This window comes from Fringilla coelebs (assembly GCF_963513975.1).
Source record: "Fringilla coelebs genome assembly, chromosome: 9".
Classification (NCBI taxonomy): domain Eukaryota; kingdom Metazoa; phylum Chordata; class Aves; order Passeriformes; family Fringillidae; genus Fringilla; species Fringilla coelebs.
In genome coordinates, this window is record NC_140067.1 from 4,923,360 (window position 1) to 4,950,163 (window position 26,804).

The following is a 26,804-nucleotide window of genomic DNA, read 5'->3' on the forward strand; positions in this document are numbered from 1 at the left end:
CTGATTCATTCTTAATTAGCTGTTAATTGGGGGCCCAGAGTGGCTGTGGTGCCGTGTAACACCCCTGCTTTCCTCCCAACAGGGCACCCCAACATGGGCGGCCCCATGCAAAGGATGAATCCTCCGCGAGGGATGGGCCCCATGGGTCCCGGTCCGCAGGTAAGCCCGGGGCCAGAGCTCATCCTACAAACCATGGGAACAACCTCCTGGGGCTCTGAGGGCTGGGAGTTCCCCCCCACACCCTGTCCCCCCATTAGTGTTAATGTGTTTTACATTAGTCTTGCATCTGGAAATCCCTCCTTTTAACAGGAGTGAGGTCTTCAGAGCTCATTAAGGGTATTAGAGCGTCCCTCCTGCCCTTCTGTCAGAGGGGATGGCACTTAGCTCCATGCCGGAGCAGCCTTTGAGTGCATTACACTGCCTGCCTGGGAAACAGCTACAACCCTAACTGCAGGAAAGGGGAGGGAGGCTTGCATTTGAAATTAATAAATAAAAAGAAATGGCAAAGATCCCTTTAGCAAAGGGAATAAGGCTTTCCCCTGTGAGGTTCCCCTCCACCTGCCCTTCCTGCTGCCTGCCTGAGCTCTCTGTTTCAGGAAAGGGGAGTAAACTTGAAATTAAGCAGATCTGGGTTAATATATGCTGTCGTTTCGTTGATTCACTTTATGGAGTGGCTTGTTGTTGACTCGCTCCTGTTTGTTCCTTCCACGAGACTTCAAAACCAGATTACCATATTTTGGTTGGAGGTTTATCCTCTCTGCATCGTCGCCTACGTGGAGTTTGTAGCGCGAGGATCAGAGTCTGTCAGGAGACGAGCGGGTGCGCTGGAGTTTTGTTTTGTTTTTCCCCTGGAGACTGTTGAGATAAGTGAATGTTGTGTAAAGAGGGAGTTGTGTCATGTCTTTAGCACCAACCTGAGGATGCTGCTCAGGGGTGCTCAGCCACGTCCACGGGCACCCGGCTCCATCCTAGGGCAGGGGACAAAAAAACCCGCGCGAGCATCGTTTCACAGGCGAGCCCTCCCATAGCACTGCTGCTGTGCTCGAAATCCTCCTTTCCTGGAGGATTACACCCAAAAGGAGAAAAAAACCCAAAAAACAAAGGCATTTGCAAGCGTGGCCTGCGCCAAGGCGAGCGGCGGCGGCTTGCCCGGGGGAGGCTGCTTCCCACTTCCAGAGCTCGCCGCGAAACTTGGAAGCGTTGAGCGCGCGCTGAGCGCCGCGTGGGATGGCGGCGGCTCCGGGAGCCGGCAGGAGTTGTGAAATGTTCAGAGCTTTATTTTTGACTCCACCGTTCCCTGTGTATGTACATTAGGGAGAGGTTTTTTAAGAGGCAGCCTTTCCCTGGAGAAGCGCCGGGCTTCCCAATCTGGCACTCGCAGGCGCTGCCTGCCCGCAGCCATCCAGGAATCGGCGCCTGCGCAGGCAGCCACCAAAAATACCGACCCAGACCCAGCAGCCCCTCACACCTTGTGTGCCCTGGGCTTGTTTTCCTTTAAGCTTTGCGTTGGGACCTTCCTAAATACTTCTCAAACGATTCCAGAGGGCTTCAGAACATCCAGCCAGGACATCCTGGAGTCCTGACAGCAGCTCCTTATTACACAGCAGTGATGAATCATCCCTTTCAGCTGATTGCCGCTGCCTTTTTTCCTTTAAGAGTCCCATTTGTAGCTCTGCAGAAGCCAGGACAGGGTTTGCCAGCACCAATATGAAGAGGGTTTGTAGCTCTCTGGGTTTTGGTGGTGCCTTGCCCAGGTCGCTCGGCACAGCTGCGTTCCCTCCTCACCCTCCCTGAGCATCTTTCAGCTGGCTTTGTTTTCCAGCCTTTCAGCTCCAATTAAAAACGCTGAGCCCTTTTTTTTTTTTTTTTTTTTTTTTAACAAGGGGCTTGATGCTGCTATTCAGTGTAAATGGCTGAAATTTCTATCAATTAAGAACTTGCTGGTAATTTGTTTGGGGAAATCCCTTTTCTGCCTCTTCAAAACAAACTTTGGTGATGCCCTCAGCAGTGCACCATGCACTGGCGCATCCATAAATCCAGGTAAAAATTGACAATAGTTAAGTATTGGACTTAAAATCCAGTTTGGAGCACTCCAAGGGGCTGTGGTGTAGGAACTGGCCACCCATCCCTCCTCCTGCTGTAGCAGTTTTTTCTTCAAATGGCAGAAACACAGTCCAAAAAGATGCATTACAGAAGAGAGGGAGGTGGGAGGGGAAGAGTGGCAACGCGACCTAAATCTGGCTGCACGTCGCCTGGAGGGCACACGGAGCAAAGCACAGACCAAATGGAGCGCAGCATTCGGGGGATTCCTCTTCCTCCACTGCCTTGGGCTTGGCTTTGTACTAGAGCTGGTTTTAGGAGATGAGGGATGCAGATCTGAGGCTCCCAGTCCCAGCTGGAGGCTAAGCCAGGGAGGAATAAGGCAGGAGAGGGGGCCCAGGGGGCTGCCTGCCCTCGCCCGCTCCCCGCGGCTGCAGATCCGCTCCGGGGGATGGAGCAGAGAGCTGGGGAGCAGCAGAAAAACAAGCCTGGCTTGGTGTTCCCTACTCCAGCAGTCATCCAGGGAGCAAGGAGTGCTCCATCTCGGGGGGAGCTCATGCAGCTTTTCCTCGTCTTTACAGTGCAGCAGGAACCTTCCGAGTGGTGCCTTTTCTCCTCATTCTGCCCCTGTTTTCTCCTGCACAAAGGGAAAAATCCAAAAGGCTGTTGCTGGCGCTGGGGGCTGTGCACAGAGCTGGGAGGGGGATGTTTTCCCTCCACAGAGAGCAGGGAGAGGGAACTTTGGGGCTCAGCCTGGCTCCCATCCATATTCAGCTGCCTGGGGTTCTTTTATAAACACAATTGCCTCTTATGTTCATCGTCATTAATTTTTTTTTTAAAGCTCATTTTTGCACACAGACCCGCTTGTATTTTTGTTTGTTTGTTGGCTTTTTCCCCCCTTGCTCTTGTCTCTCTGGTGTCCCTGCCCGTTACGGTAGACTGACCCTTGGCTATCGTTGCAGAACTACGGCAGCGGCATGAGACCTCCACCCAACTCCCTAGGTCCTGGCATGCCTGGAATTAACATGTAAGGCAATCCCCACTCTGGGAGGTTTCCCCACTGGCTCGGGACTGCCTGCAGAAAAACACAACTTATTCTTTCCCCTGTTTGATTTTGTCCCCAGGGGGCCGGGCGCCGGTAGACCGTGGCCGAACCCCAGCAGTGCTAACTCAGTGAGTATCTTGGGCTGCTTGGGAAGGGTCCTGCAAATGGGATCATTCCCCATTAGCTGAGCCCTGCTAATGAGAGGAGGTTCCCCAGCCTCTTGCTTAAGCTGCTGGGACTCCCAGCCCGTGGCTGAACCTGTCCCTCTTGTTCCTACAGATCCCATACTCTTCTTCATCGCCTGGTACATACGTGGTGAGTCCTCCTGCCCCTGCTGTCTGTCCTTCCGTCAGGAGTTCGTGTGGTTTGGGGGGAGTCAGTGCCATGGGAGGTGGCACTGGGCTGGGTTTGGGGGTTGGGATTTGGGGGAGGTGTTAGAAAGCAGGGAGAGGTGGGCACTGCTCATGTTTGCACGTCTGACACCGGCTTTGTTTCCACAGGGTCCGCCCGGCGGCGGTGGCCCTCCAGGGACACCCATCATGCCCAGTCCTGCAGGTACGAGCCCTCTGAGACCCCTCTCTCTCCAGGGCCATCCCTGCCCTGTTGGAAATAACCAATTTTTGTGTCTTTTGGCTTTCTGGGAAGTGAGTAGCATGGGCTTCTTGACTTTGGGATCGCATTTGGGGATGTTCCTACATCCCCCTGTGGATTGGGAAGCTGGGGGGGCTCAGGAAGGTGAGGAATTATCTCCCCACCCTTCCCAGCCAGGAGTTGAATTATTTTTCACAGTTGAATTTCTGTGATTAAAAACTTTGTGGATCTTCATTAAATACAAATTAACCAGAAAATGGTGGTAGTTAGAGGGAATTTTGGGTGATAAAATACAAAAGAATGAGTTCAAGTGGCATGAGTTTGTTTTAATTAAGAAATGAATTAATCACCCGACTTACTGGGCTTCACTGTTCCACAGATTCAACAAATTCAAGTGACAACATCTACACAATGATTAATCCAGTACCGCCCGCAGGCAGTCGATCGAATGTAAGTCTGCTTTCTAATAATTTACATATCAGATACCATAACAAATCATAATTAACTTCATCAGTTGAGAGTAAAGCAGTTTAATTGATTTCAGCCATTTGTTACAAAACAGGAATAAAACAAACCATCAAAAAGTGATTAACTCTTGGGCGACTTTGTTAATTTTTTATGCTTATTAAGAGAGCAGCAGTCCTGCTGCTCCGGCCAAGGTGCTGGGTTTTGTGGGATATGGGCAACCTTAAATCCTGTGGAATGATGGTTGGAATGCTGTGCTGCAGCTCTGGGTTGGCTATTCAGCCAAATTTTATAGGTGAACCCAGAGGACCATGAGCCCCACAGCCCCAGGGGGTGATACAGCCCCCCATCTGGTGCCAGGGAATGTTTAGATTGGATATTCAGAAACTTTTTTTCATCAAAGGGGTTGCCAAGCATTGGAATGTGCTGCCCAGGGCAGTGGTGGAGTCACATTCCTGGAAGTGTCCAAGAGATGTGTGGCTCTGGCACTTCAGGGTATGGTTTAGTAGGGGTGCTGAGTTGACTGTTGGACTTGGTGATCTCAAAGGACTTTTGCAGCCTCAACAGTTCAGTGATTCTGCCATACCTCCCTTGGGGTTGTTTTGGTCTGATTTTGGGTTTGTCACCTTTTTCTTGCGCAGTTCCCGATGGGCCCCGGCTCTGACGGCCCCATGGGCGGCATGGGCGGGATGGAGCCCCATCACATGAACGGATCATTAGGTGAGCCTTGACCTCCTCCATCCCCTGGGGACACTGGCAGAGCATCCCAGTGCATGTTCCCATCCTGGGCTCAGCCCCCAGCTGGCACCAGTGCTCAAAGCAGAGCCTTTGGGTGGAAGTCAGGGGGCTGTGGGGGGCACAGGGCCATAGCTGCAGGCTCAGTAAGGCTCTTCTCCTTTCTCTCCCCTCTCTGCAGGGTCAGGAGACATAGATGGACTTCCAAAAGTAAGTGGGGCTGGTTGCAGGGCGGGTGTGTGGGTTCTGCCCTTCCCTCAGCACTGGGGTGCTGCTGTGACCCTGATGGATGGGGACACAGGGAGTGTGACTGGGGTGGGCAGGGCTGTGTCCTGCCCCTGTGGCATTTCAGGGGGCTGTGGGGACCTGCTCACCACCTCCCCTCCATCTCCCACAGAATTCTCCAAACAACATAAGTGGCATTAGCAATCCCCCGGGCACTCCAAGAGACGACGGGGAGCTGGGAGGCAACTTTCTCCATTCCTTCCAAAATGACAATGTGAGTGAGTGAATGAGTGCCTGCCTGGGGATGGGGGGACACTCCCCAAGGTGTCCCAGCACTGGGATGGGTGGGCTTGGCACGGTGGGGACCTTTTGGACTTGGGTTGTGCCGTGTGGGAGCTGCTGCAGGACAGAAAAGCGGGCAGGAGGAAGTAAGGCAGTGGGTGGAAGCTTGGGGTCTGTGGTGGGATGGGTGCACAGGTGGAGAGGAGGTGGTGCAGAGGTGGCTGTGCTGACCTGGCCGATTGGAGGCTCCGTGGGTGGCTGCAGACATCCCTCCTGTTCTCCCTCCATTAGCAGCACATACACATGTGCATGTTAATTATTTGTTTCAAATTGCATCTCGCCCCATACTGTTCTGCTGATTTTCTTCCCGGAAAAGCAAGTTACAGCGCAGATTAGGCCCTGGTAAATTGGAGTCTCCAGCATATCCTCTCTTCCTGGTTTATTAGATCCAATTAGGTTGCTGTGTAGTTGTCATCAGCCTCCTTTTGCATCCCTCTCTTCGATGTCCGGGGCTGTGACCCGCCTGGTTTCTCACCGTGGCTCTGTCTCTCTTGCAGTATTCCCCCAGCATGACGATGAGTGTGTGATTTCCCTCCCCCTCCTCCTCTCCAGGATCAAGAGAGTCAGCTGCCGTTCGGAGGATCTCAACGAATTATGCAAGAAGAAGAAGAAGAAGCTAGGTGTATGGGCAGGGACACGCGTGGCGGGGGCCAAAACCCCAGGTTTAGTTTCATGCAATAAAAAGGCTGAACTTTTTATTCCATAAAACATGAAGGACAAAACTTAAAATATTTCAAGACATGACAAGACCCTTCTTTGTGCAGAAGGGTTTATATATGTACATGACACTTCTTTTTGGAAACAAACGGAAGCCTCTAGCACCCAACTCCGATCTCTTTGCTTTGTTCTTTTAAATAAAGACAGAAACCGAACCTGTTGTATGTTTGTGCCGTGCGACACCAGGAAGCTAGTCTAGATATGAAATCATGTTGTCTCTGTTGTAGTCATTTTTTTAAATAAACTGGACAGTTTACAATGGTGGTTTTCGTTCAGAAGGCCTGTTTTTCTTTTTTTTTCCTTTTTTTTTTTTTTTTTTTGGTTTTGGGGTTTTTTTTCCCGTGTATTTTTTGGGGTTTTGTTTTTTTTTTTTTGTTCGTTTGCAGCACAACGCTTCCTCCTCCAGTTAACAAGATCTGCTTTGGGGAAGAGACTCCAGCACCTCGTTATAAACTTGTTTAACGCAGGTGACCCCTTCTAGGATCACATCCTCGAATGAATCGTGATCTTGCTCTCTGTGACTGTGGCATGCACTGTGTTAGTCTTTACCCCTCCTCTGAGTACAAGAAGAAATCTCTTGTCCCTCCCTTCCCCAGAATCCTTCAGCTGGTTCACTGCAAAAATAGATTTTTTTTTTTAATAACTTTTTTTTTAATCCACCAGAAAAAAAAAAAAAAAAAAGGTTAATCTGACCTGAGACTTTGAAACTGTGATCTCCAGCTAACTTTGGGATTTTCTGGGGTTTTTATTTGCTTTGGGGGTATTTTGCGGGGGGGGTTTCTTTTCTTTAGAGATGTGCTCTTGTCAGGATATCACTTATCTATGATTTGGAACTGGATGGAGATATTTTTTAAGGAATTCTTGTTGTTAAAATGTAACCTTGCTATTCTGTAGGCTCGCTCTGTAATAAGAAAATAAAAATTAATGGCAAGCATCGAAGGCCCTTCCTTCTGGTGGGAGAGGAAGGGACGAGCCAAGGCGGCGGGTTGGGATCTCTGTACATGACACTACCCTGTAGTTTGGTCTTGGTTTTTCTCCAGCTCCCATTTCTGCTCCATGTATATCATATTCTGTAAAATATTCTCTCCCTTGGATTTGACCTTTGTGCGGATTATTGAAAGCATTGTATCTTGTTTCAGTGTTTTTTCTTACCTTGTAGTCTGGTTCGAAAATTACCGAGAGGGGAAAAAAAAAAATAATTATTATACATTGTAGTTTGTGTACGATATTTGTTGATAATGTTTTATTAAAGGGATGTCTTTTTTCCGCACCCCTTCATTGAAATGTTTTTGGGGCTTGTTTTTATTATTCTGACCGCAAGACATGAGATGACAAAACAACTTTTTTTTTTTTCTAGTGTGTAATACGAATAACATTTTTTTTTAATGTTTGCCTTCTTTTTCCTAGGCATTTTCATTCTGCTTTACCTGTAGAAAGTCAGGAGGGAGGGAGGGGTGGGTGGGATGGGGGGGTCTGAGGGTGTCAGTCTCATAGTTACAGTCAGGTTAATATTTTCCAGTTAATGCAGATTTGTTGCATTGCATACCCAGGGACTCCCCAAGGGGTCAGATTTTTACCTTTTCCACTTTACATCTTGTTCAGGTGTGGGGGGAGTTTTCCTTTTTTTTAAAATTTTTTTTAGTTTTTTTGTTCTGATGTGAGGAAATGAAAGGACCGGTTTTAATGTATTTTAAAATGAATAGCTAAATTATTGTCTTCATTGGTATGGGATGGTTTTTTGAATGAAACGGTTCCCCCTCCTTCTCCCCCCTCCCCCTGCTGTAATAAATATCAACATAAACATTTGATTTCAGTGCTCTGCAGTTTGTTCCTGGTGTTTGCTGCCAGACGCAGGGTGGGAGTTGGGTATTTTTTTCTGATCTTTATCAAGAGGCAAACCCCAGATTTGGAGTGCAGGAGCAGAGGTGATGCAGAGCTGAGGTGGCATTTTAGGAGGGCTGGCTGAGCTTGGGAATTCAAAATCCCAAAGAGATTCAGGATGCAGTTCAGGACCTGGGTGAGGTTTGGTGATGCCTGTTTGTTTGTTGGATTTTTTGGGTTTTTTTGAAAATTTAGCCTAGAAAATGGTCAGTGTTGTCTGCACTGAGCTGAGGATGCTCTGGCTGGATGCTCGCCCTCCCCACACCCAGCCCATCAGGCTGCAGGCAGAAAGGGGTGTTTAGGGGCTAAAAAGGGGATTTTGGTACACTGTTCCCCAGGCTTTGCTCGTTAGAGGCTGGAGGAGTTGGGATACCAGCGTGGTGATGGCTGCTCTGCCCTGCAGCAGCTCCCTGGGCCGGGAGCTGGGTGCTGCTCCTTCCCTTTGCCAGAGTCCTGCACTGCTGGGAGGTAAGAAAGAGAGGGGAATACACGAGTGTTGTTCTCAAATATATAAATATTGAACTTGCAGACCTTGGGCAAGAGCTGCGGTGCTGGGTGGGTGCACACACCCACCCAGGAACAAACAGCTCCAGGAGCTACTGGGGATGGAGAAACCCAGGCAACCCAAGCTGGTTCCCCAGTGGGCAGCATCAGAGCCGGGGGGAAAGATGGGGAAGTTTTAGGCCTTTGGTCCAGGCAATCACATCCCCCTGTGCTTTGCAGAAAATAGAGTGTGAGCAGGAAATCCTGCCCTCCCAGACCCCAGGGCCATCCCTGCCTACCCAGGCCCTGCTTGGCTGCCCAGAGCAGCAGGCTCCTGCACTGCTGCCTGTTGTGTTTTTATTGTGAGGCACAGAAAAGTCCTTCCTGTTGGTTCTTAAGGGTTACAGGCTGGTATTATTAAATATCACCATGAAACTGCCAAGTTCCCTCCTCGAAACGTCTCCTGAGCCCAGCCTCGGGGATAATTGTCTCCCCCATTAGTTTTCATTAAATTAAATGCAGGAGGAGGATCAGAACAACCAGGGGCTCCAGGCTGAGCACGGTGTGTACTTGTTGGCACGGTGTGTGCAGCCTGTGGAGCTGGATTTTGCAGTGGGAGCGGTTCAGGGGAAGGGAGTGTGGAGTGGTGGGGAGCTCTCCTGTGGGCAGCCAGGCTCCTCTGGGTCCTGCAGAGCTCTCCTGTGGGCAGCCAGGCTCCTCTGGTCCTGCAGAGCTCTCCTGAGAGCAGCCAGGCTCCTCTGGTCCTGCAGAGCTCTCCTGGGGGCAGCCAGGCTCCTCTGCCTCCTCATCTCAGGCTCCTGCCGCCCCATTCTTGCGTGTTCTGCTTCCCTGGCTGCCATTCATGAAAAGTTAATGCCTGGCCCTGGTCCGTGCTGAGGTAATGCCATTCATCTGCTGACGAGCCTTTATAACTTATTGATGCCAACCCAGATGTGCTCCTGTGACCCACTGCTGGGCTCCCCTGCCCACCTCCCTCAGCTGGGCCCATTCCAGCAGGCCATGCTGGAGGAACTGGGAGAGCTGAGCCGTGCACAGAGTGCTTGGGAAGCACAGCAGGACACCAGGGATAGGTGGTGGGGCTGTCTGGTTCCAGACGACAGGCCAGCCTGAGCATCTGTGCCGGGTGCCAGGCTGGGAGCTCCCCTGGCCCCCACCTTGAGCTCCCCTCCAGGCCCTCAGGGGAGCATTCCCTGCACAAGGATCAGCACCCCGGGCTCAGGTGAGAGTGGCTGTGCCTCAGCAAAGCAGGGACATGGCCTCACACCCTTGTGTATGATCCCCTCTCCTCCAGCGGCTTCCTGATGCCTCACACACCCCCCGAAGCCTTGTTTTCCTGCTGACCATCCCATGTCTCCCTGCTTCAGCTATTTTTCAAAACTGCCTTTGCCCTGCCTTCGTCCATCCCTCCCTGTGCTTTTGCTTTGTCTCAGCTCAGCTTGGACACAGCAGGGTTCCAGCTTCCCTCAGTCTCTCCCCTTCAACTGCCTGCCCTGACAGAGATGTCTTTGTTGAGAGGTAAAAGCAGCTGAAGGGACTCTGCCTCTTCCAGACAGACCATCCCCACAAATTCCCACATCTATGAGAAGCACATGAGGTGTTTCACCTCTACACAACCCCTCTCCACCACAGCTGCTCTTCCACCAGGCTTCCTCAGGGAAATTCTCTCCTCAGGAATGCTAACGGGCAGCTGGCTGCCCTACAGGGCTTCCTCCCTCGGACGGGTAATGACCCGAAGCTGGAAGAGCGAGGGGATGTCAAGCAGGGTCCATGTGACACAGCAGGGAGCCAGCAGCCCGAGAAAGAAACACCCACTGCGTGTGACAGGCTCCACAGAGCACAGCTCTCTTAAAATGTATTCCCAAACACCTGGCTGCAAATCACAGACCTGAACAGATTTACTCCGATGGGCTGAATTAGGCATCCCTCGAGCAGGCAGGATTAAGATGATGCAGAGCAATGCAACGCTTAGGAGGTTTTTTCTCTTTCAAGCACTTCTGCTAACTGTGGAGGGATTTGTTAATTTAGCCTGCAGCCACTGCATCCCAATTTATGGGGTGCAATTGTTGATCTCAAATGTGACTGGTGAACATTCCCAAAACCTGCAGCCTGATGGACTGGGGCTGGAACACACAACTGGGGTGCTCATCCAGATGGCCAGGGATCACAAAGCACAGACCAGCCTCTGACACAAGACACTGAAGTGAGATGAATTTCTTGGAAATGTGCTCTTCCACACCTTAAAATAGCGCAGGCTGTCCTCTCCCTTCCCATGTGCTGGAGGGTACCAGAACTGCAAAACATTCTACATTTGGCTGCAGCTAATTTAGCTTTCATTTTACAAAACCCACACTAATCCCCCCATGTTAAAAAGAATATGCTTCCTGCTCAGTTAACTCTGTGTGGCAGGAAGAAATTCTTCCTTTGTATTTTTAGCAGCAAATACCAGCTACAGGCACCAAAGTTTCCCGCTACATTCTACACCACTTTCCCCAAATGCACAGGTCTCTTCATCCAGGATTGGGGGATAAAAGGACTGTGGTTCTACAGATCCAACAAAGCAATCCCTCCGATTAAGTGCTTTGGGAACTAAGCACAGGGCAGCACGACGCATCCCACGGCAGCCAGGAGTAAAACAAAGTCAAAGCCAGGCAGAATGAAAAAGCCTCGTGGCTCAGGCTTTCCCCTTGAAGCTTTGTAAGTCTCTTCTGCATTCAGAGGGACTCAAAGCAACCTCGGGAATAGGTTTGAGTCTGGCTCTGTGCAGAAGCACACTGAGAGCAGAGCCTGCGCAGAGGAATAATGACTGGCTTATGTTCTTCCCAGGCAATGGAGGAAGAGTGCAGGAGGATGCATCTGACGACTTCTCTAACCCACATCCAGAGGGGTGAGCCCCTAAAATGAAAGAGTTTCTTCATGTACTATTTAGTTTAAAAAAAGAAATTTTACTTTCAGTAACAATATAATTTATTTTTTAAAGTAAATTAATCCACCTTTCTTTAATTATACGACGGTTCTGGCAAAGAGAAGCAGCAGGTACAGTTGGTGAAGTATTTTCATTTGAGCTGAATTTCACACAGCTCCATGCAGATACAGTGCCAGAAACTTCTTGAATGTGTCTGGCTGAAAGCCAGAAATTCCAGCGGGCTTCTGCAGAGAAAAAGACACGGATGCTCAGTTTGCAGTGAAGTGATTAATGTAGACAAACAACGGCTTTAAACATGCTTGAATAAGACTTTCAGGCATGGCAGCTTCCAAATCGTGCTCTCCCTCCCCAGAAGGGTTTGGGTGGGGGTACTTCTACTGGTGTCAATCCCAAAGGGCAGAACCCCTTTGCTTGTGAGTGAGCTGCCCTCCCAGTATAACCAGTACTGGCAGCCCCGTGCTCTATTTACTCCCCAGAGAGGCTGGTGGCTGCTTGTGAGAGCTCCCTTCCTCAGAGCTGGCTTTGAACAAGCACATTATGAGATGGTGGATTTCAGCTGGGGGTATCTGTATGTAGGAGTTCACGTTAAGCTTGGCACGTCACACATCAGCACTACAAATACTCAGGAGCTGGTCTCCTGAGAAACACCTGCTTAGGTAAAAATGAGGCCAATGTCCCTTCGGGTCTCTCCAGCTAGTTTAAAACCTGCTGCAGCTCTGTGCCAGCTCCCAGACCCCCAGCTGTGGTGGAAGGGCAGCATTTCCACCACCATTTCCCAAGTTTTCCTTACCGTAACAACACCCTTCTTGACTTCTGGGACACACTGAGCTCTCTCATACAGGTTCTGATCAGAGTCAATCCAGACTAGGTTTTTTACACCGTCATTAGAGACAAGGTCTGTTGTATTTAACTGGAACACCATGAACTGGAAGAGCTGTCCGTCTGTGCCAACGCTTTGCACCACTACTGGTTGCTCCAAAACCTTGGGATCATTCTAGGAAAAGAAGGGGCATGTGGGGGAGAATGTTTCAAAAGCTAGTTACAACAGAAATGGTAGGAGTACTTGCTGATTCTGCATCTTTGGGTTGGTTTAAAGCCAAGATTTTAATAAATATATTGTTACCTTGCCCAGAAAATTACTCTAGTCAAACAAGTTTTGAATGTAGATTTTGTATTTTAATTAAAATTCCTCCTTCAGCCAGCAACGAACTGCCAATTTACATACTGAGCTGTGGGATGGGTTAGAGTTTTACAGCTGAACTTATTCCCTGGTTCCTGCCCATCCCACCCTGCTGCATCACAAACACGCTCACTGCTCATCAGTGGATTTCTGGATTTCTGAAGGTTGGGTTTTCACCTCTGGACTGGGAAACTTGGATGTGAAAATTACTGTAAGGGGCTTTGAGGGCTCCCTGCACTGGCTGCACAGCAGAGGAAGAAGAGAGGCCCAGCAGCAGGCTCCCATACGTACCCCGTGGAGCGCCTTGGCCTTGGCCAGCGCGTTGCCAAAAGCAAACATCAGCATTTTAGCACGGAGCTGTTCTGGTCTGAACCTGTCAGTGCGAACGTTGGCAGACTCCAGGAAGAACAGGGTGTGAGGATGAGAGTAGGGATAACCATCTCTGAAACCTAAAGGGCACATACTCATGTCAGAAACCGCTCAGGAAGACGCTACGCAGCCAAGGTTTTCTCCCATTATCTTCAGGAACTGCTCAAGTCATCTGCTGGGGTTTGAGTTTTGTCCTCAGTCCTGCTTAGGCAACAATATACTCACCACAGGTCTGGAGCACTCGCACTGCAAACCTGTGCCCGTTCCTCTGTCCCCTCATTCTCACACATTCCCTACTCTCAGCAGCCCCCAGAAGGACAAGGAGTCCCAAGTTAACTCAAACACAGATAATTATCATCAGCACTGACCTGTATCATTGAGCTCTTTGTACACATTCACCTCCTGAAGGTCGATTGTAGGTGCAATGGGATAGAAGGTCTCCAGAACATGCTCTTTGGTGGCCAGTATCTCCTCCTTGGAGGCTACTGGTGGTATTGGGGTCATAGAGTTCATGAGTACTCCACTCAGGCCACGGACCTGAAGGAGGATGGATTCTGGGGAAGGAAATTAGGCCACAGTCAAACACTGGTGGAATAACATCAGGGAAAGATGTACATTTCCTTTTGCCAGTCTGTTCTGCAAGGCTCACTCTCTCCCCCTCACCTCCAAACCCATCTTAAATAGTAGCTCTGCTGTAGGTTCTTCTTCTAAAATGCCAACATTCATTGCTAGGGCTAAGTTCTTAACTAAACATCCTTAGAAAAACAACAGCACTGATTTAGGACACAAGAAAATAAACAATCAGATCTAAGACACTGGTTCCCTTCTCCCACCATCTTGCCAATATTGATCAACACCTAATAATCTCCTCAGGGACAGCATCCTGCCATCATCCAAGGCTGCCCATGCCAACAGCCCTATTTAAACCAGAAAGAATTACCTGGTTCCAGAAATTGTTTAATTTTGTCCAAATCCTCAGCCTTAAAGCCAGGAGCTTTGCTACCCCTCTTATCTTACAGAGCTAAGTGCTTCCACCACAGCCAGCAACTGACCTCTTTCCCATGTTGCTGCTATCCTGCAGTTTCTAGCCAACATCCTTTTACTCAGAGAAGGATACTGCCCAGACATTAACCGGCATATATGTATCAGGTTTTCAAACAGCATTGGGCTGTAAAACAAGAAAAGAACAGTTACATAAAAATGAGATCATAATAGCAGGCAGACACTTCTGGGGCACAAATGCTGTAAAATTACTGTATGTAAAACATACAATGGCATAGCACTCCCAAACAGTTAACAGAGATTGCAGATTGGTATCACACACACCAGGCCTGTTTCAAGTTGGCAGACGTAATGCTTACAATTATTTTAAAAACTAATACTCTGCATCAGCTAGTAGATCTTGAGTTGAAACAGAGTGACATTGGCCTGAAAGAAGCTTTGATCTAACGTAGTATTTATGTCAGTGCTATTGCCAATATTCAGAATTGGGTTTTATTTGTTGCTTTGGTTATTGCTTTTTTGTTTGACAATCTGATGAAGACGGTCTTGCACAGCACACCCTCTTTCCATAGAAGAGCTCTGTATGAATTGTCTCTGTAGAGTTTAAAACCTGCTCTACAGCTGAGGACTCACCAATATTGTTCCCTCCTGGGAGCAGCCTCTGCTGTGCCCCAGAGCCGCGCGTGGGACACCATGTGTTTCGCCCTCTCCTCCAGCTCCTGGAGCCCAAGAGCCGGGTTATCCACAATGCCCTGCACGGCTGGGGGCAAACCTTCCACGAGCTTCGTCTTGGTGAGCCACTGCGCCTGCCGCACTCCTGGAAACACAACCCAGCGCGATCTATCGCAGGTGACAGTGGTGATGCTCAAGGCCCCCTTCCAACCCAAGCCATTCTCTATGTGACCGAGGCTGCCTGGCAGCTCATGGGGCTGGGCGGGCTCCCCACAGCCCGTGTTTTACACTCTGTGCGAGGAGAACCCTTGGCAGGAGGAGCGGGGCGAGCGCTTGGGCAGGGGACAGCGCGGGGTGTCTGGTACCTTCCAGCATGCGGACACCCTGATGGCAGATGTAGCACCCGCGCTCCTTGTACAGCGGCATCTCCTCGTAGCGCGGCCCCGGCGAGTGCCAGGGGTCGCGCCAGCCGCGCTCCCAGGGCGGGAAGCGCGGCCGGGCCAGGCCGGGCACGTAGTGCAGCCGTTCCGCGTACGTGACCGTGTCCAGCTCCACCTGCTCCCGCACCGGCCGCGGCTCCGCCATCTCCGCCAGCACCTCCGGCGGCGGCCCGCGCACGGTCCAGGGCGTGCGCGGAAGCGGCGCGCGGTGGCGGGGTCGCCCCGCGCGGGTGACGATGCCGCGGGTGAGGCCCCGCGTCGCCACCGCCGCGGCCGCCACCCCCGCCCGCCTCAGCGCCTTCGGCCCGGCCGCCATCGCCGCCGCCATCCTCCTCCTCCTCCCGCCGCCGCCTCAGCGCCCGCCCGCCGCCATCTTGGCGAGGGCTCGTCCCCCACCGTCACCCGCGGTGACTGACGGCGGCAGCGGCCAATGGCGAGCAGGCGCGCCCCGCGGTAAGGGAGGGTCGGCAAATTGCCTGGCGGGTGAGGGCAGGCGCTGGGTTGGTGAGTGGGGAGAGGCGCCTCCTCACCTGTGGGGCGGGAGGACACTTCAGAGACCGTCCCTGGCCGGGAGCCGGCCGGACCCGCTCGGGTGTCTCGGGGCTGGGGCTGCTCTGCCCCGGGCCGGCCTGTCCGAGCCCCCGGGCGCGCACAGTAAGTGCTCGAAACTCTGTAAATACGCCCAGCCCCGAACCCCCCGTTCATAGCCCGTGGCTGTCCCGGGTCCCCGGACAAAGCGGTAGGAAGCCGGGCCAGTCGCCTTTGGTTCTCTCTTCCGTTCCCCGCCCCCCTCCTTGAAATGAGTGTGTTTCTGTTACAGGGGTGAAGGTTAGTTAATTAATTGACCTTGACAGTGAAACTGCTGGAAGCGCTAAATGTTCGCTTCCTCCGCCTCGTCACCCGTGGCTTCATAATTTCCTGTGGACCGCTTTGTGTCCAAGGGATGCGGACACGACTGCCTTGTGAGGAGCCTTCGCTCAGCCCATGTGTAGGAGTGGAGAGCCCCGCAATGTCTGCGGCGTGGTTTTGGCCTGAGGAGAGTTCAGTGGGTACAACTCCTTGGGAAGACCAGGAGCAAGAGATAAAATCCTGTGCTTCCTGGCCTCCCCTGCCTGTGAGTTTAAAGCCGTGTATTCAAAGCCCATAACCAAAGTGGTTGTTTGCCTGAGACTTTGCCCTCTTTGCCTCAGGTCTCTTGGTTCTAGACGCTGCTTTCAGCTCGCCGCCCTCCCCCGTTCCGGAGCTGCACAGAACTCAGGCCGCATCTGGTGGCTGGGTTTGTTACCCATTGTCCTGCTGCTTGGGTTTGTCGCCCTTTCTCCTGGACCGAGCAGCAGCTTTTTAAGATGTTTCTGCTCCGGGTGACCAAGCGGCTCTATTGTAGGAAATCAGCACGGCGGAACGAGCAGGATTAAAGGGTGTAGCCTTGCCTGGGCAGCCTGTCTGGGGAGGAGGGCCCGAGGCTGGGCTGAGGCTCTGCTCTGGGCTTTGAGGTCTGGTGTTTGTGCAGAGACATTGAGCACTCGAGCAAAAATGGGGTGTTGCAGACACAGATCAGCTCCAGGTTTTCAGTTTAACACACACACAAGATGCTCAAGAGATATTTTCTGTCCTTCTCCGAAAACACCCAGCTGATGAGCACGCGCTGCTTTTCATTCTGCTGGGTTTGATGCAGGGCTTGTGTTTTGCAGGCAATGAGTGACAACGAGAGTGCCAGCGAGGAGGACTGGCTGGCTCTGAGGCCCCAGGAACCTTCTCCATCCCAGTGCTGCGGCAGCGGCTGCAAGCCCTGCATCTATGATGTGTACGAGAAGGAGCTTGCACAGTGGGAGAGAGCCAAAGCAATGCAAGACAAAAGCCTTCTCATGGGAAAGAAGGAGCAGGTCGATTTCTCTCCATCACATCCTGGAGCCTGTGTTTGATCGTACTCGTTCGAGTGTGGGGTGGTAGTGATGGGTGAGGGATGCAGGGATAAATTCAAGTGGTGCCTTAAGAGAGGGCTGTAAATGCAATTCCCCAAACTCAGCCTTCACCCTCCCCCTTGGCCGCTCTCTCCCTGCTGTAATGTGATTTTCCAAGTGTAGAGTTCTCCCTGGTGTCGCATTACAGCTCTGGCTCTGCAGCTTCTCCGAGTTTCCTCGGAGAAGCTTTGTTTTCCCCACCTTTCTCATCTCTGCCTGATTTTTACACTTGTGTTTTGACGCTGAGAAAACACTGCTTTGTGTGTGGTGCAGCAGTTGTCTTCAGAGTATAATTTTTAGCCTGTCAGTGCCCTTTTACATTAGATTAACTGTGCTGGGTCAAGCAAAAAAGATCAGCTGAAACAACTGACAATATTTTCTGTTCACTGTGGCCATCAGCAGGTTGCAAAGTTGCCCCCAAAGCAGCGGTTGGCTCTTTTAGCAGAATTATTTCTGTTTGTTTCCAGACACGAGAAAATGGTCGCAGTGAGTCATAATAGGATGACCTTGCTGTAAGGTGTAAAAAAAAAGTAATTTAAAAAGGTGGTGGTGGGGAGAAATGCAAGATCCCAAAGTGCACGCTGCAGAACATGATAATGAATCAGCAGAGAGCTGGAATTTGCGCCGGGCCTCAGTGTTTAATATACGTCCTGAGTATCTCTGGCACTAAATGAGCACACACGTTTGCTTCCAGAGAAAAATGAAATAATAAAAGACACCATCTAACCAAGTAATTATTTATTGTTGTTCTTGCAGAGCAATAATTCAGAGCTGAATCCAGATACATTCACTGCGTTCAGCGTGAGCTCGGTGGAGCAGCTGACAGAGGACACCTACCAGTACAAATTTGAATTACCGGGAAATAGCAGCCTGCGATTGAGTTTAGGACAACATATCGTGTTAAGGTATTGTTCTCTGTGCTAGTTAAACAGTCTGCATTATGTAACCTAACACGTAGGGTTTTGTCAATAGACAAAGGCTTCATAGCAGGCAAATCATGATTTCTGTACCTCCACAATGACACAGATGAAAGAGCTCGTGAGTTCTACTAATTCTATGGTAAAAGCTGTAGTTTTCTTCAGCATTATCCCTGCGTTGGTGGCTCAGAAAGAACTAGGTGTGATTAAGAAAATACATTTGCAGAAAGAAAGGTCGAAAAGAATAGATGTTACAACAGATTATTTACTCCAGCGTGTTGGAATGAAGACAATGAGCTGCACTTGCCCCAGAGCTGGGTATTTTAGGCCCTGTATCTTGGGGTAACCGAGCACCTCAGTACCCAGGCACTGCCTGACTGATTTCTAGCAAAACAACCCTCCTATGTAGTTTGCTGCTTGCCAGAAAGGGGCCACTTGGGGAAAGTTTCTGTCTCTCAGCCATCTGTGGTGATCATTGCCAGACAGAGAAAGTCCTGTTAGGATGCCATTGATGTGCATCTGTTGACGTGCCTGGTACGTTCAGGGCTGGTGTGTGCAGCTGGCTCTGCTGACAGCACATGCTCCTCCCTCCAGCCCTGGCTCATCACACAGCACAGAAAAAGGTTTGGTCACTTCAGTCAACTCCCGTGGTCAGTAGCAAAGAGCAGGGTGGATAATTCCATGGAAAGGGAAGACTTACAGGAAAATACAGTCTGTATTGACAAGGCCTGAGGTCAAGGCTGTGCCTTGGCTTTTGTTATTTGATTACCAGATGCTGACTGGATGCAGAAAGTGACCCCAGCCTAAAAGGAGCAGCAAACTTAAGTGTTTTCTCTCCCCTTTGCCACTCATGCATATTCTTACAAAATCCCTTTCAGGGGTGTGTCCAGGAGCTGGATGTGGTACAGCTGAGGCCACCACTGGGAAAACAAAAAGGTGCTGTTAGCCATTCTGTTCCCCCTGGATTTCTGCCTCTGGAAGGGAAATGTTTTGCATCTGTGCACAGGCTGGGGCACGGGGCAGAGGACCTGTCTCCCAGAGAGCTGCAGGAGCCCCCCAAATGACCCAAGTCACAGGGGTTTCCTGTTTCTCTTCTCAGAGGAGTGGTGAATGGTTTGGAGGTCCAGAGAGCCTATACTCCAATTAGCCCCAGGAATGCAGAAGGTTACTTTGAAGTTCTAATTAAAGTAAGTAAGCCTGGACAATATGGATGAGAGTATAAGGTGTTTTCTTTAGGAACCAAGCATGCTGTCAGTGTTTCAAGTGAGACTCTCTCAAATCCCTCATGGACTGTTTCTCTGTTGTTTTCAAGCATTTTTGCTTTGCTGATAAAAATTGCAGTTTTTCCCTCAAAACTGAAAGCAGAATGAGTTGACACACAAACAAGTGCTTTGCAGCAGAAGCCCTGGGATCACCTGGGAGAGCTCCTGGGATGGAAAGATGTGTCCATTCCACTTCTCTCCTTTCATTTTGCTTTTTTCAGGCTGTCTTTGAAATCGCACCCGTTTGTCAGCCCAGCTGAACCGCTGATTTTGGGAAACCTTTGCCCTTATCCTCCCCTCTGTATTTTACTTGAAGAACACCCCTCTGTCAGTGAGCACCTGCCCCTGGTGTGCAGACAGGGCTCTGGAGCTGCAGTGTGAGAGGGACTTTGTGGCCCACAGGGGACAGAGGTGTCCCATAGGCACAGCCTGCATCTCTTGAGGTGGACATGGTGGCAGAGCCCATTTTGGACAAATGTCCTCACCTTTATAGAGTCAACCACAAAATGCTGGTTGAGTTCAAAAGGATTTTATAGGAGATTTGGCTAGAAATTTGTCTCGTGTAAGTCTTCAGGGTGCTCATAAATGATTACTTTGTGTGGCAAATAGTGACTTGAACATTTTTCCAATACTGCATCTGTATGTCACTAGGGATGCCTCAGGGCAGACACAGACCAGTACAGGTGTGAAATTCAGAGTGCTGGGTATCCCAGGTGGCTTGCAGAGAAGGGCCACTTGTTCTCTGCCTGTCTTCCAGGATTTCATGTTTCTGGGGTTTATTATGCATTGTATGTTCTAACACAAACCCTGATCTTTAGAAAAGTGAACAGCTTCTCTAGGACACCTGTGGGAGGGTCATTTCCCCATTCTTGTGGCAATTGGTGTGTGGTAGGGGAGAGAAACGTTGCATTTGAGTTGCATTAATAGGATACATTCAAGGATGACTGTGAAATTTCATGTATAGTGGCTCATTACTCACAGGTTTTGCATTTCAATAATAATAGTAATGATTGTAATGATACCTTTCCTTTATATAGAACCTTTCATCCCAAAAGGAGCTATAGTTATTCTTTGGCAGTGACAAAAGAGGTTGGTAACACCCAGTGTAAAGCAGCCATTTTTATAACTCACTCTGTAGGTTGTGGTATATTTCACACTATTGAGGCAATTTTGGAAAGTAGTATATTATTATTACTATGCAATCCAAGCACTGTTCAAACCCTTCTGTCTCCTGTTATTATGGCATTGCATTTGTGATACTACAGTTAAGAGTGAGGGAGTTGCCATTTACAGAGCATAACCCTCTTTTTGAGTGATTTTATAATGTTAGGGTTTCTCTCCATGTAAAATGGGGTGTGGAAGTTTTCCCCCAGGAGATACATTTTTTTTCTTCTTTTTATTTAGAAAAACTCATTTTAAACCCACTCAATCACTTTTCACTTCAATTTTTTTTGGAAATAATTTTGGTGAAAGAAGGATTGTTTTAGTTTCCATTACCTTTGAGAATAGGCAGTTAGTGAACTTTTCTGTTCTTGTTTTGGGTTTCTGGATGTATTTGAAGAAGGGAGGTATAAAATTTGCTTCTCTGAAGCAAGTGCACACTCTTTGCACGAGATTTAGCACCTGCCCAGAGCCCTCTGAACATGAAAGAATTCTGACAATGACTCAGAGCCTGGACGTGTGTGTGATTTACCTTTTGAATGTAACAACTGGTGCTAATACTTCTTAATATTTCAGGTTTAAGTGGGAGGCTGGGAGGGGAGGAGCATCTGTGTTCTTTCTTAGCTAACACTGCTTGCAAGCACAAGCACGGGCTCCCTCACTGGCTTTTTCTGAGCTGCTTTGTGGTTCACCAATTTTGTTTGCCTGCAGTGCAGCTTGGTGGCCAGCCAAGGCACTGGGGTGTGGAACCAGGCTTCTCTCCAATGCCTGTGCAGGAAATACCCCCAAATGCACTTCTTTTGTGTGGGCTTGTATCACATCCCATCTTCTGACCCCTGGTTGTGTTGCTCTTCCCCAGGCTTATCCTTGTGAGACCCATTGTGTGCTGCAGCTTTGGGCTGTTCAGCTCTTGCTGCTTGGACCAGTCCTGGTTCTCCAGCCACATCCCAGACTGTGGCTGCCCTTTTGCTCACATTTCTCTCTTAAAACATTCAGTGGTCACACATTTAGGGCATGGATGGCAACCTAACTGCTTGGACAAGCCCTTCATTTTCCAGCCTCTTGTCTCTTCTTAGTTTCCAGCAAGCACTGAGCCCTTCTCCTCAGTAATGAGTGAGATCAGCATTCCTGCAGGCAGCAGCCTGGATAATGTTGTTTGTGCCTGGTGGAAAGTGAGGCAGGTTTTTTGCTCGTGTTTTTCTTCCATGGGGCCAACATTAACATATTCTTTTGGAACTGTGGAGGCATCCCTCAGCATCCAGATGATCTGGTCTGAAAACAAAGAGTTTTACAAATGAGAAGCCTGACTTTGGGTCACTAATTGTATCAGTGCAGCATCTGAGAGACCGAAACAAAGCAAGAGCTATGCAGTGTTTATATAACTAACAGTACCCAGAGGGCATTTCCAGACCCCCATACCCTGAGATTTGGAGAACACTTGAAGGCCTGCACTGTGCTTTGCATTCAAGACACTCTTCTCTGTGTGCTTTGTAAGCAAGAACTCTGATAAGCTTTTTCCAGTTTTGGAAATTCAGGCTGCGTGAGAGGGGGGTTGTGTTTACATTATAGTCAAGCTGGAATGGTTCCAATATGATTTAATTTAAATGTCTTTGTTTTGGGTATAACTTTGAGTTATTTTTCAAGCAGATCATTCTTTCTTTTTTAAATACACGAAATGTTTTTTTGTCCCCTTTTCGTTTAAATGTAGATAACTTTATAATCGACTTGAAGCTGGGAAACTTTCCAATGGAGTATAATTATTCTTTTCTTTTGTGCAATGTTTTTTATTAGTGCTATGAAGCTGGGCTAATGTCACAATACATAAAAACATGGAAAAGAGGAGACGTGGTTTTTTGGCGTGGGCCGTTTGGAGGGTTCCCATATCAACCTAATAAGGTTAGTTCCTAAGAGCCATAGGATGCTTCAGCCTGTGGCAGCAAGCTTTGTTCAATACTCTGAAGGGAAGACATCAATTTGATTACTGTTTTCATGATTATTTTAGAGACTTCCTGGGTTACTGTACGGTGTGACAGCATTAGCAGTCAGTTGGAGCACTTTCTTGAACTGCAGAATATTTAACAGGGAAGAGGAGGTGGATGGGAGACAGGAAAATATTAGCAAGGCTCCGTGTTCATCACTTGCATTAGGAGTTCCTGACATGCCTAACAAAGGGAACTTTCTTTGCACCAGCAATGAGTGTGGATGGGTTTTGCCTGATTTGACCCACATCTCTGTGTTGTGAGTGAGTAGGGGTGAAGGGGAGGTGCTAATCTTCTCCTCTCTCGGGTATTCCCTGAGCTGCTGAGGTGTCAGGTCGCTCCCCAAACGCTGATCCCACCTGCCAATACCAGGCTGCCTGCAGGGAAAGGCAGATCTGGTTTCAGGGGGAGGCTTCTCACACACACTAATTCAGTTACTTAATTCTGACCTTTCAAATGAGGAGCAAATTTGAAACACTGGTCATTAAGATCCCAAAGCCTTTTGGGGTTTTTGCTGGATTTGGTTTTTTTTTGTTTGGGTTTTTTTCCTAACAAAAATAAGTAAAATCTGAGTGGCCAAGCTCTATGCAGAGCAGTTGTGTCCTGCTTCCTCACACACTCATTTCCTCCAGAGGACATTCATGATTTTACTTTGCAGCAACCAAGAGAAACCCAGGGAGCATTTCCAGTGGAAGAAAAGACACAGTGGGTCAGCAAAGCATACTGCAGAATTGAAACTGAAACATGAATAATTGAAATCAAGGCTAAAGTTAGGATAAATTAATATATTTGGGTAAAATCCAGTTTTGTTAGAATTTATATGTAAACTCTCTAAGTGCTATCTGTAATCCTTTGCAGAAAAATAATTTTTGGGATCTGAATTTACCAGTTCACGACCTTCTGGTGTGTTGTTTCTCAAGAGATCCTTTACCAGGGTGGCAACAAGAGGAACTGACCATGAGCACACCCATTTCCAGCTACCATAGCTCATTCCAAATTCTCTGTTTTGTTGTTAGCATGGAGAACTCCTCATGCTGGCCTCTGGCACTGGCCTTGCACCAATGATTCCCATCCTCCAGTCCATAACAGATGATGAAGAGGATGAAACCTTTGTGACTCTTGTTGGCTGCTTCCCTACCTTTGACAAAATTTATTTAAAACCTCTTCTGCAGGATTTTGCTCGGTACTGGAATATTAGAATATTTTATGTCCTAAGCCAGGTAAATAAATGGATAAGAAGCATGTTTGTGTTTCTATGATGAGCCTCTGCCTCCTCCATTTTTCCATAAGCAAAGCATGAGCTTAATTCTTTCCCAGTCATCCAGCCTGATTTGTGATCCAGTAACTGCTGTTCTTAAATCTGCTACATGTACTCACACTGCTACTGGTCTGGAGAATTTTGGGGAAGTGACCATCACTGCTCCTCTCTGCCTCCCTGTTCTGTTGGGATGGACCTACTGTTCCATAGTCACTGTTGGTTATTCCCCTGCACCATTTCAGACAGTTGTTGTTGCATCTAAACAGCAAATAAGCTGTTTCTTTCTTCCTAATACCAGTGCCTTAATCTGTCCTTATCTTCCATTCTTTGCTCATGGCTAGAGCTCTCCTCTAGTGTGAGTAACTTCCCAGCAATTATTTTTCCTTGCTGACCCATTTTTAAACTTCTAAAAGTTGTCTCCCCCTCTGTAAAATTACTTTTCTGCCACATTCATGGGATGAGGGCATACCTCTCAATGGTCTTACATTTTGAGCAGTCTTTTTCATTTCCATTTGGTCCCAAAGTTGCCTGTGTTCTGCACGGATTTGGTGGTTAAAAATTATTTCTGTCAGAAATGAGGATTCATTGCTGGGAGGATATAGAAAGAATTATTTATGCTAAGGGAATGAATCCCATTGCATTTTTAGTTCCTCAGATGAATCATTTCTTGTATCTCTCACAGTGGAACTGCCTCATACATTCTGTTCCACACGTGGCCTCGACAGGATGAGATTTGGTAGAGGAAAAAGTGCTGGTGACTTGGGAACCCCCTCAGCTGCTCTGGAGGAGCATAACCATAATTGTCTCTGGTGGCATGACTTAAATACCCTTTTCAGGGTGTTTAAACTCTTTGACTGCTGTCTCAAGAGCATGAGGAGGTCTTGAAATTCAATCAGCGAAGGGCATGAAACCCACCTGACCCCTGTCAACACTGTCTGCCCCTCCTCTCTCCCTTTTTCCTCCTCTCTTAGCAGGTTTGTGGTAGTCCAAGGCTGGCTCGTGCATCCTCCCTCTTGGGATTATGTATCTGTCTGTATTTCATTGTGCTGCCTGTCACCACCACATCTGAGCACCTTCTGCTCCTGATTAATTGCAGCAGGGGAGTCCCTGCTGGATGCAGCACCACAGGAGCTGACACTTCTCATGGGATCAGAGCTGGCTTTGGAGCAGAGCTGGCTTCTTTCAGTTTTGGTCAAGGGAGATGGGACTGAAAGAGGCTTGGGAATGGGAGAGGCAATGGAGAGGAATAGGCTTGGGATTTGGGAATAGGAAATGTGCCCTGGGAGATGGTTCTAAATGAAAAAAGTTCTGCAGCATTTATTTGTGATGGTTCAGTCCCCTCTGAGTGAGTGGTAGGGAAGGATTTCATCTGGGCTTGGGAAGAGGAATGCAGCTTGCAGGAAGGGTCAGTGTCACCCACATGGTGTCACAAAGGTGAAAATCACCCTGTGCACCACTCTGAGGAGAGGAGGGAGCTTCAGCTCTAAGAAATGTTGTGTTTTTTAGTGTCACACACATCAAACCTTTTACCTTTCCAGGAAACTTCGCTGGAAAAACTTCCTTGGAGCTACCAGGAAAACACGTACACTGGTCGTCTCAATGAAGACTTGATGAAGACAATAGTAAATTCCTGTCGAAGAAAGCCATTTGTATTAATTTGTGGCTCTTCTGCATTCAATGAAGATATGAGTAGATACTTGAAAGCTGCAGGAATTGAAGAAAATTCCTGTTTTGTCTTTTAGCAGTACATTCCTGATCTGAGGAACCTCAGGCTGAGCCTTGGATGTCCTTGTTTCTTTGCAGACATTGCACAAAATGGGCCTGCTTAGAAGACTGAGCTCCTTGGAACAACTATTTGTTGACCCTCAGTCCAGGGTGTTTTAAGGAACAGGTGCCATTCCAGAGTGGCTGGTACATGGTGTGCCACCCATACCTCAGGGACCTGCATGGCAATTTTAATGAAAGTCTTCAAGTGCAATTTTAAGAGAGAGATCTCTTAGAGGGTACTAGAAAGCATCCATGCACACAGCTCTGCTGTAATATGAGGATTGGTGACTTGCTTTGCAATCTGTGTTACTCTGCAGTGGTGTTGTGCCCTGTTAGGTGTCCAGAGGAGAGGGATAATCCTCAGGGATCCTTGCCAGGCCAGGGGGACAGCAGAGTCGGGATCCCTTTGGTTCTGTCATGTGCAGGCTGATGTCAGGCAAGTCCCTTCAACCTCAGTTGCCCCATTGTACATTAATAGAGAGCAAGTCCACTGATCTCTGAAAACAGCCATTCCAGCTATATATGGAGAGTGAATCCATAAGGATGGAGTGATACATTCTGTCTAGTGAGAACCTAGGCAGGCTGAGCTCCTGTCCTGGCACAGCCAGTGTAACCTACCCTGTGTTAGCCCTAGAAATGCTACCTGGGGCCACAAAGAGCATGTCCTAAATCTGGGAGAGCATGGCTGGGGGGTGGCTGCTGTCTGTCAGGGAGGATGGTTATTTGCTTTGATGTCCCCTAAGTGTTGTATCATAACCCTGGCTCATTAAATTGAACCTCTTTACAAATAAACAGCTGTTTGATGTTGTCACAGGACTCTCTCAAGTGCCTGAGGAGGTTCCCTAAGCATACAGGAACAGCACCTGAGGAGAGAAAGCTGCATGGGGTCTGCTGGGGTGCTTCCCTGTGGGACAGGGAACTGCCTCAGGGATGGTAGCCTGGCACAGCACCCAGCCTGGGCACCTGGACCTCTTCCTATTTTTTCAGTCCAAAATGCTGCTGCTTTTCCTCTGAAGTATGTGCTATCCACTCTTTTATCTTTTCAGACTCATGTGTTTAGCATCTACACCTGGAAATACAACAGTCCTGCACACCTTGTGTTTTTCTGTTCATTCCCAGTTCATCCTGTGTTGGGGTTTTCCAGGCTGTGTCGGATGATTATTGCATTATTATTCATGCTTCTTTTGTACCTATGTTAACACTACACCTTACACAAAGGAAATGTAGTTTGTTACACAAAAAACACAGCATGCACTGAAGTGGTGGCTCGATTCACACATTTGGGAGGGAGTGTAAGTTCCCTTTGCACTGCTGAGATTTGTCTCCAGTTACCAAATGCCTGGAATTAATCAAGTGTAGCTGCAGCTT

At 48.8% G+C, this 26,804-nt stretch overlaps 3 protein-coding genes across 7 annotated transcripts in view; 2 read left to right on the top strand and 1 right to left on the bottom strand.

The window, feature by feature from the left end:
• SSBP3 (single stranded DNA binding protein 3) overlaps positions 1-6,423 on the top strand; it is a 53,877-nt gene extending 47,454 nt beyond the window's left edge. For 2 of the 3 annotated variants that reach the window (XM_084211549.1, XM_084211550.1), the window contains 10 exons: positions 83-159; positions 3,003-3,067; positions 3,165-3,213; positions 3,365-3,400; positions 3,586-3,640; positions 4,056-4,126; positions 4,783-4,861; positions 5,058-5,086; positions 5,274-5,375; positions 5,941-6,423. In XM_084211549.1, coding sequence (XP_084067675.1) covers positions 83-159; positions 3,003-3,067; positions 3,165-3,213; positions 3,365-3,400; positions 3,586-3,640; positions 4,056-4,126; positions 4,783-4,861; positions 5,058-5,086; positions 5,274-5,375; positions 5,941-5,970 — 593 coding nt within the window. In that variant the 3' untranslated portion in view covers positions 5,971-6,423. The remainder of the gene's footprint in view (positions 1-82; positions 160-3,002; positions 3,068-3,164; positions 3,214-3,364; positions 3,401-3,585; positions 3,641-4,055; positions 4,127-4,782; positions 4,862-5,057; positions 5,087-5,273; positions 5,376-5,940) is intronic. The other variant, XM_084211551.1, reaches the window with a different exon arrangement.
• Positions 6,424-11,476: 5,053 nt separating this feature from the next.
• On the bottom strand, positions 11,477-15,520 carry MRPL37 (mitochondrial ribosomal protein L37). Its single transcript, XM_084211507.1, has 7 exons — positions 15,057-15,520; positions 14,653-14,836; positions 14,070-14,185; positions 13,386-13,571; positions 12,940-13,097; positions 12,259-12,462; positions 11,477-11,692 (listed from the first exon to the last, which is right to left on the bottom strand). Exons 1-7 carry the CDS (start codon positions 15,457-15,459, stop codon positions 11,615-11,617), a joined length of 1,329 nt encoding a protein of 442 aa, XP_084067633.1. The 5' UTR covers positions 15,460-15,520; the 3' UTR covers positions 11,477-11,614.
• Positions 15,521-15,705: 185 nt separating this feature from the next.
• Positions 15,706-25,905, top strand: CYB5RL (cytochrome b5 reductase like). 3 transcript variants are annotated; one of them, XM_084211125.1, is made up of 7 exons: positions 15,706-15,785; positions 16,823-17,014; positions 17,849-17,997; positions 19,109-19,196; positions 22,224-22,328; positions 23,428-23,631; positions 25,208-25,905. In XM_084211125.1, the coding sequence occupies exons 2-7, from the start codon at positions 16,826-16,828 to the stop codon at positions 25,409-25,411; spliced, it is 939 nt and encodes a 312-aa protein (XP_084067251.1). In that variant the 5' UTR covers positions 15,706-15,785; positions 16,823-16,825; the 3' UTR covers positions 25,412-25,905. The 3 variants fall into 3 exon arrangements, with proteins under 3 accessions (XP_084067251.1, XP_084067252.1, XP_084067250.1); XM_084211126.1 differs by having other exon boundaries at positions 15,733-15,870; XM_084211124.1 differs by lacking the exon at positions 15,706-15,785 and adding an exon at positions 15,973-16,245.
• Positions 25,906-26,804: the final 899 nt, after the last annotated feature.

What these genes read in the sequence shown, in the direction of transcription:
- MRPL37 (XM_084211507.1), bottom strand. Translation starts at nt 15,459, where the DNA reads ATGGCGGCGGCGATGGCGGCCGGGCCGAAGGCGCTGAGGCGGGCGGGG. An exon ending in CAAAGAGCTCAATGATACAG is followed by an intron (nt 13,098 to 13,385) that starts GTCAGTGCTGAT and finishes TGTGCCCTTTAG; the next exon opens with GTTTCAGAGATGGTTATCCC. An exon ending in TCAAGAAGGGTGTTGTTACG is followed by an intron (nt 11,693 to 12,258) that starts GTAAGGAAAACT and finishes TTTTCTCTGCAG; the next exon opens with AAGCCCGCTGGAATTTCTGG.
- CYB5RL (XM_084211124.1), top strand. Translation starts at nt 16,075, where the DNA reads ATGCGGACACGACTGCCTTGTGAGGAGCCTTCGCTCAGCCCATGTGTA. An exon ending in CTTCCTGGCCTCCCCTGCCT is followed by an intron (nt 16,246 to 16,822) that starts GTGAGTTTAAAG and finishes TGTGTTTTGCAG; the next exon opens with GCAATGAGTGACAACGAGAG. An exon ending in GGACAACATATCGTGTTAAG is followed by an intron (nt 17,998 to 19,108) that starts GTATTGTTCTCT and finishes TTCTCTTCTCAG; the next exon opens with AGGAGTGGTGAATGGTTTGG.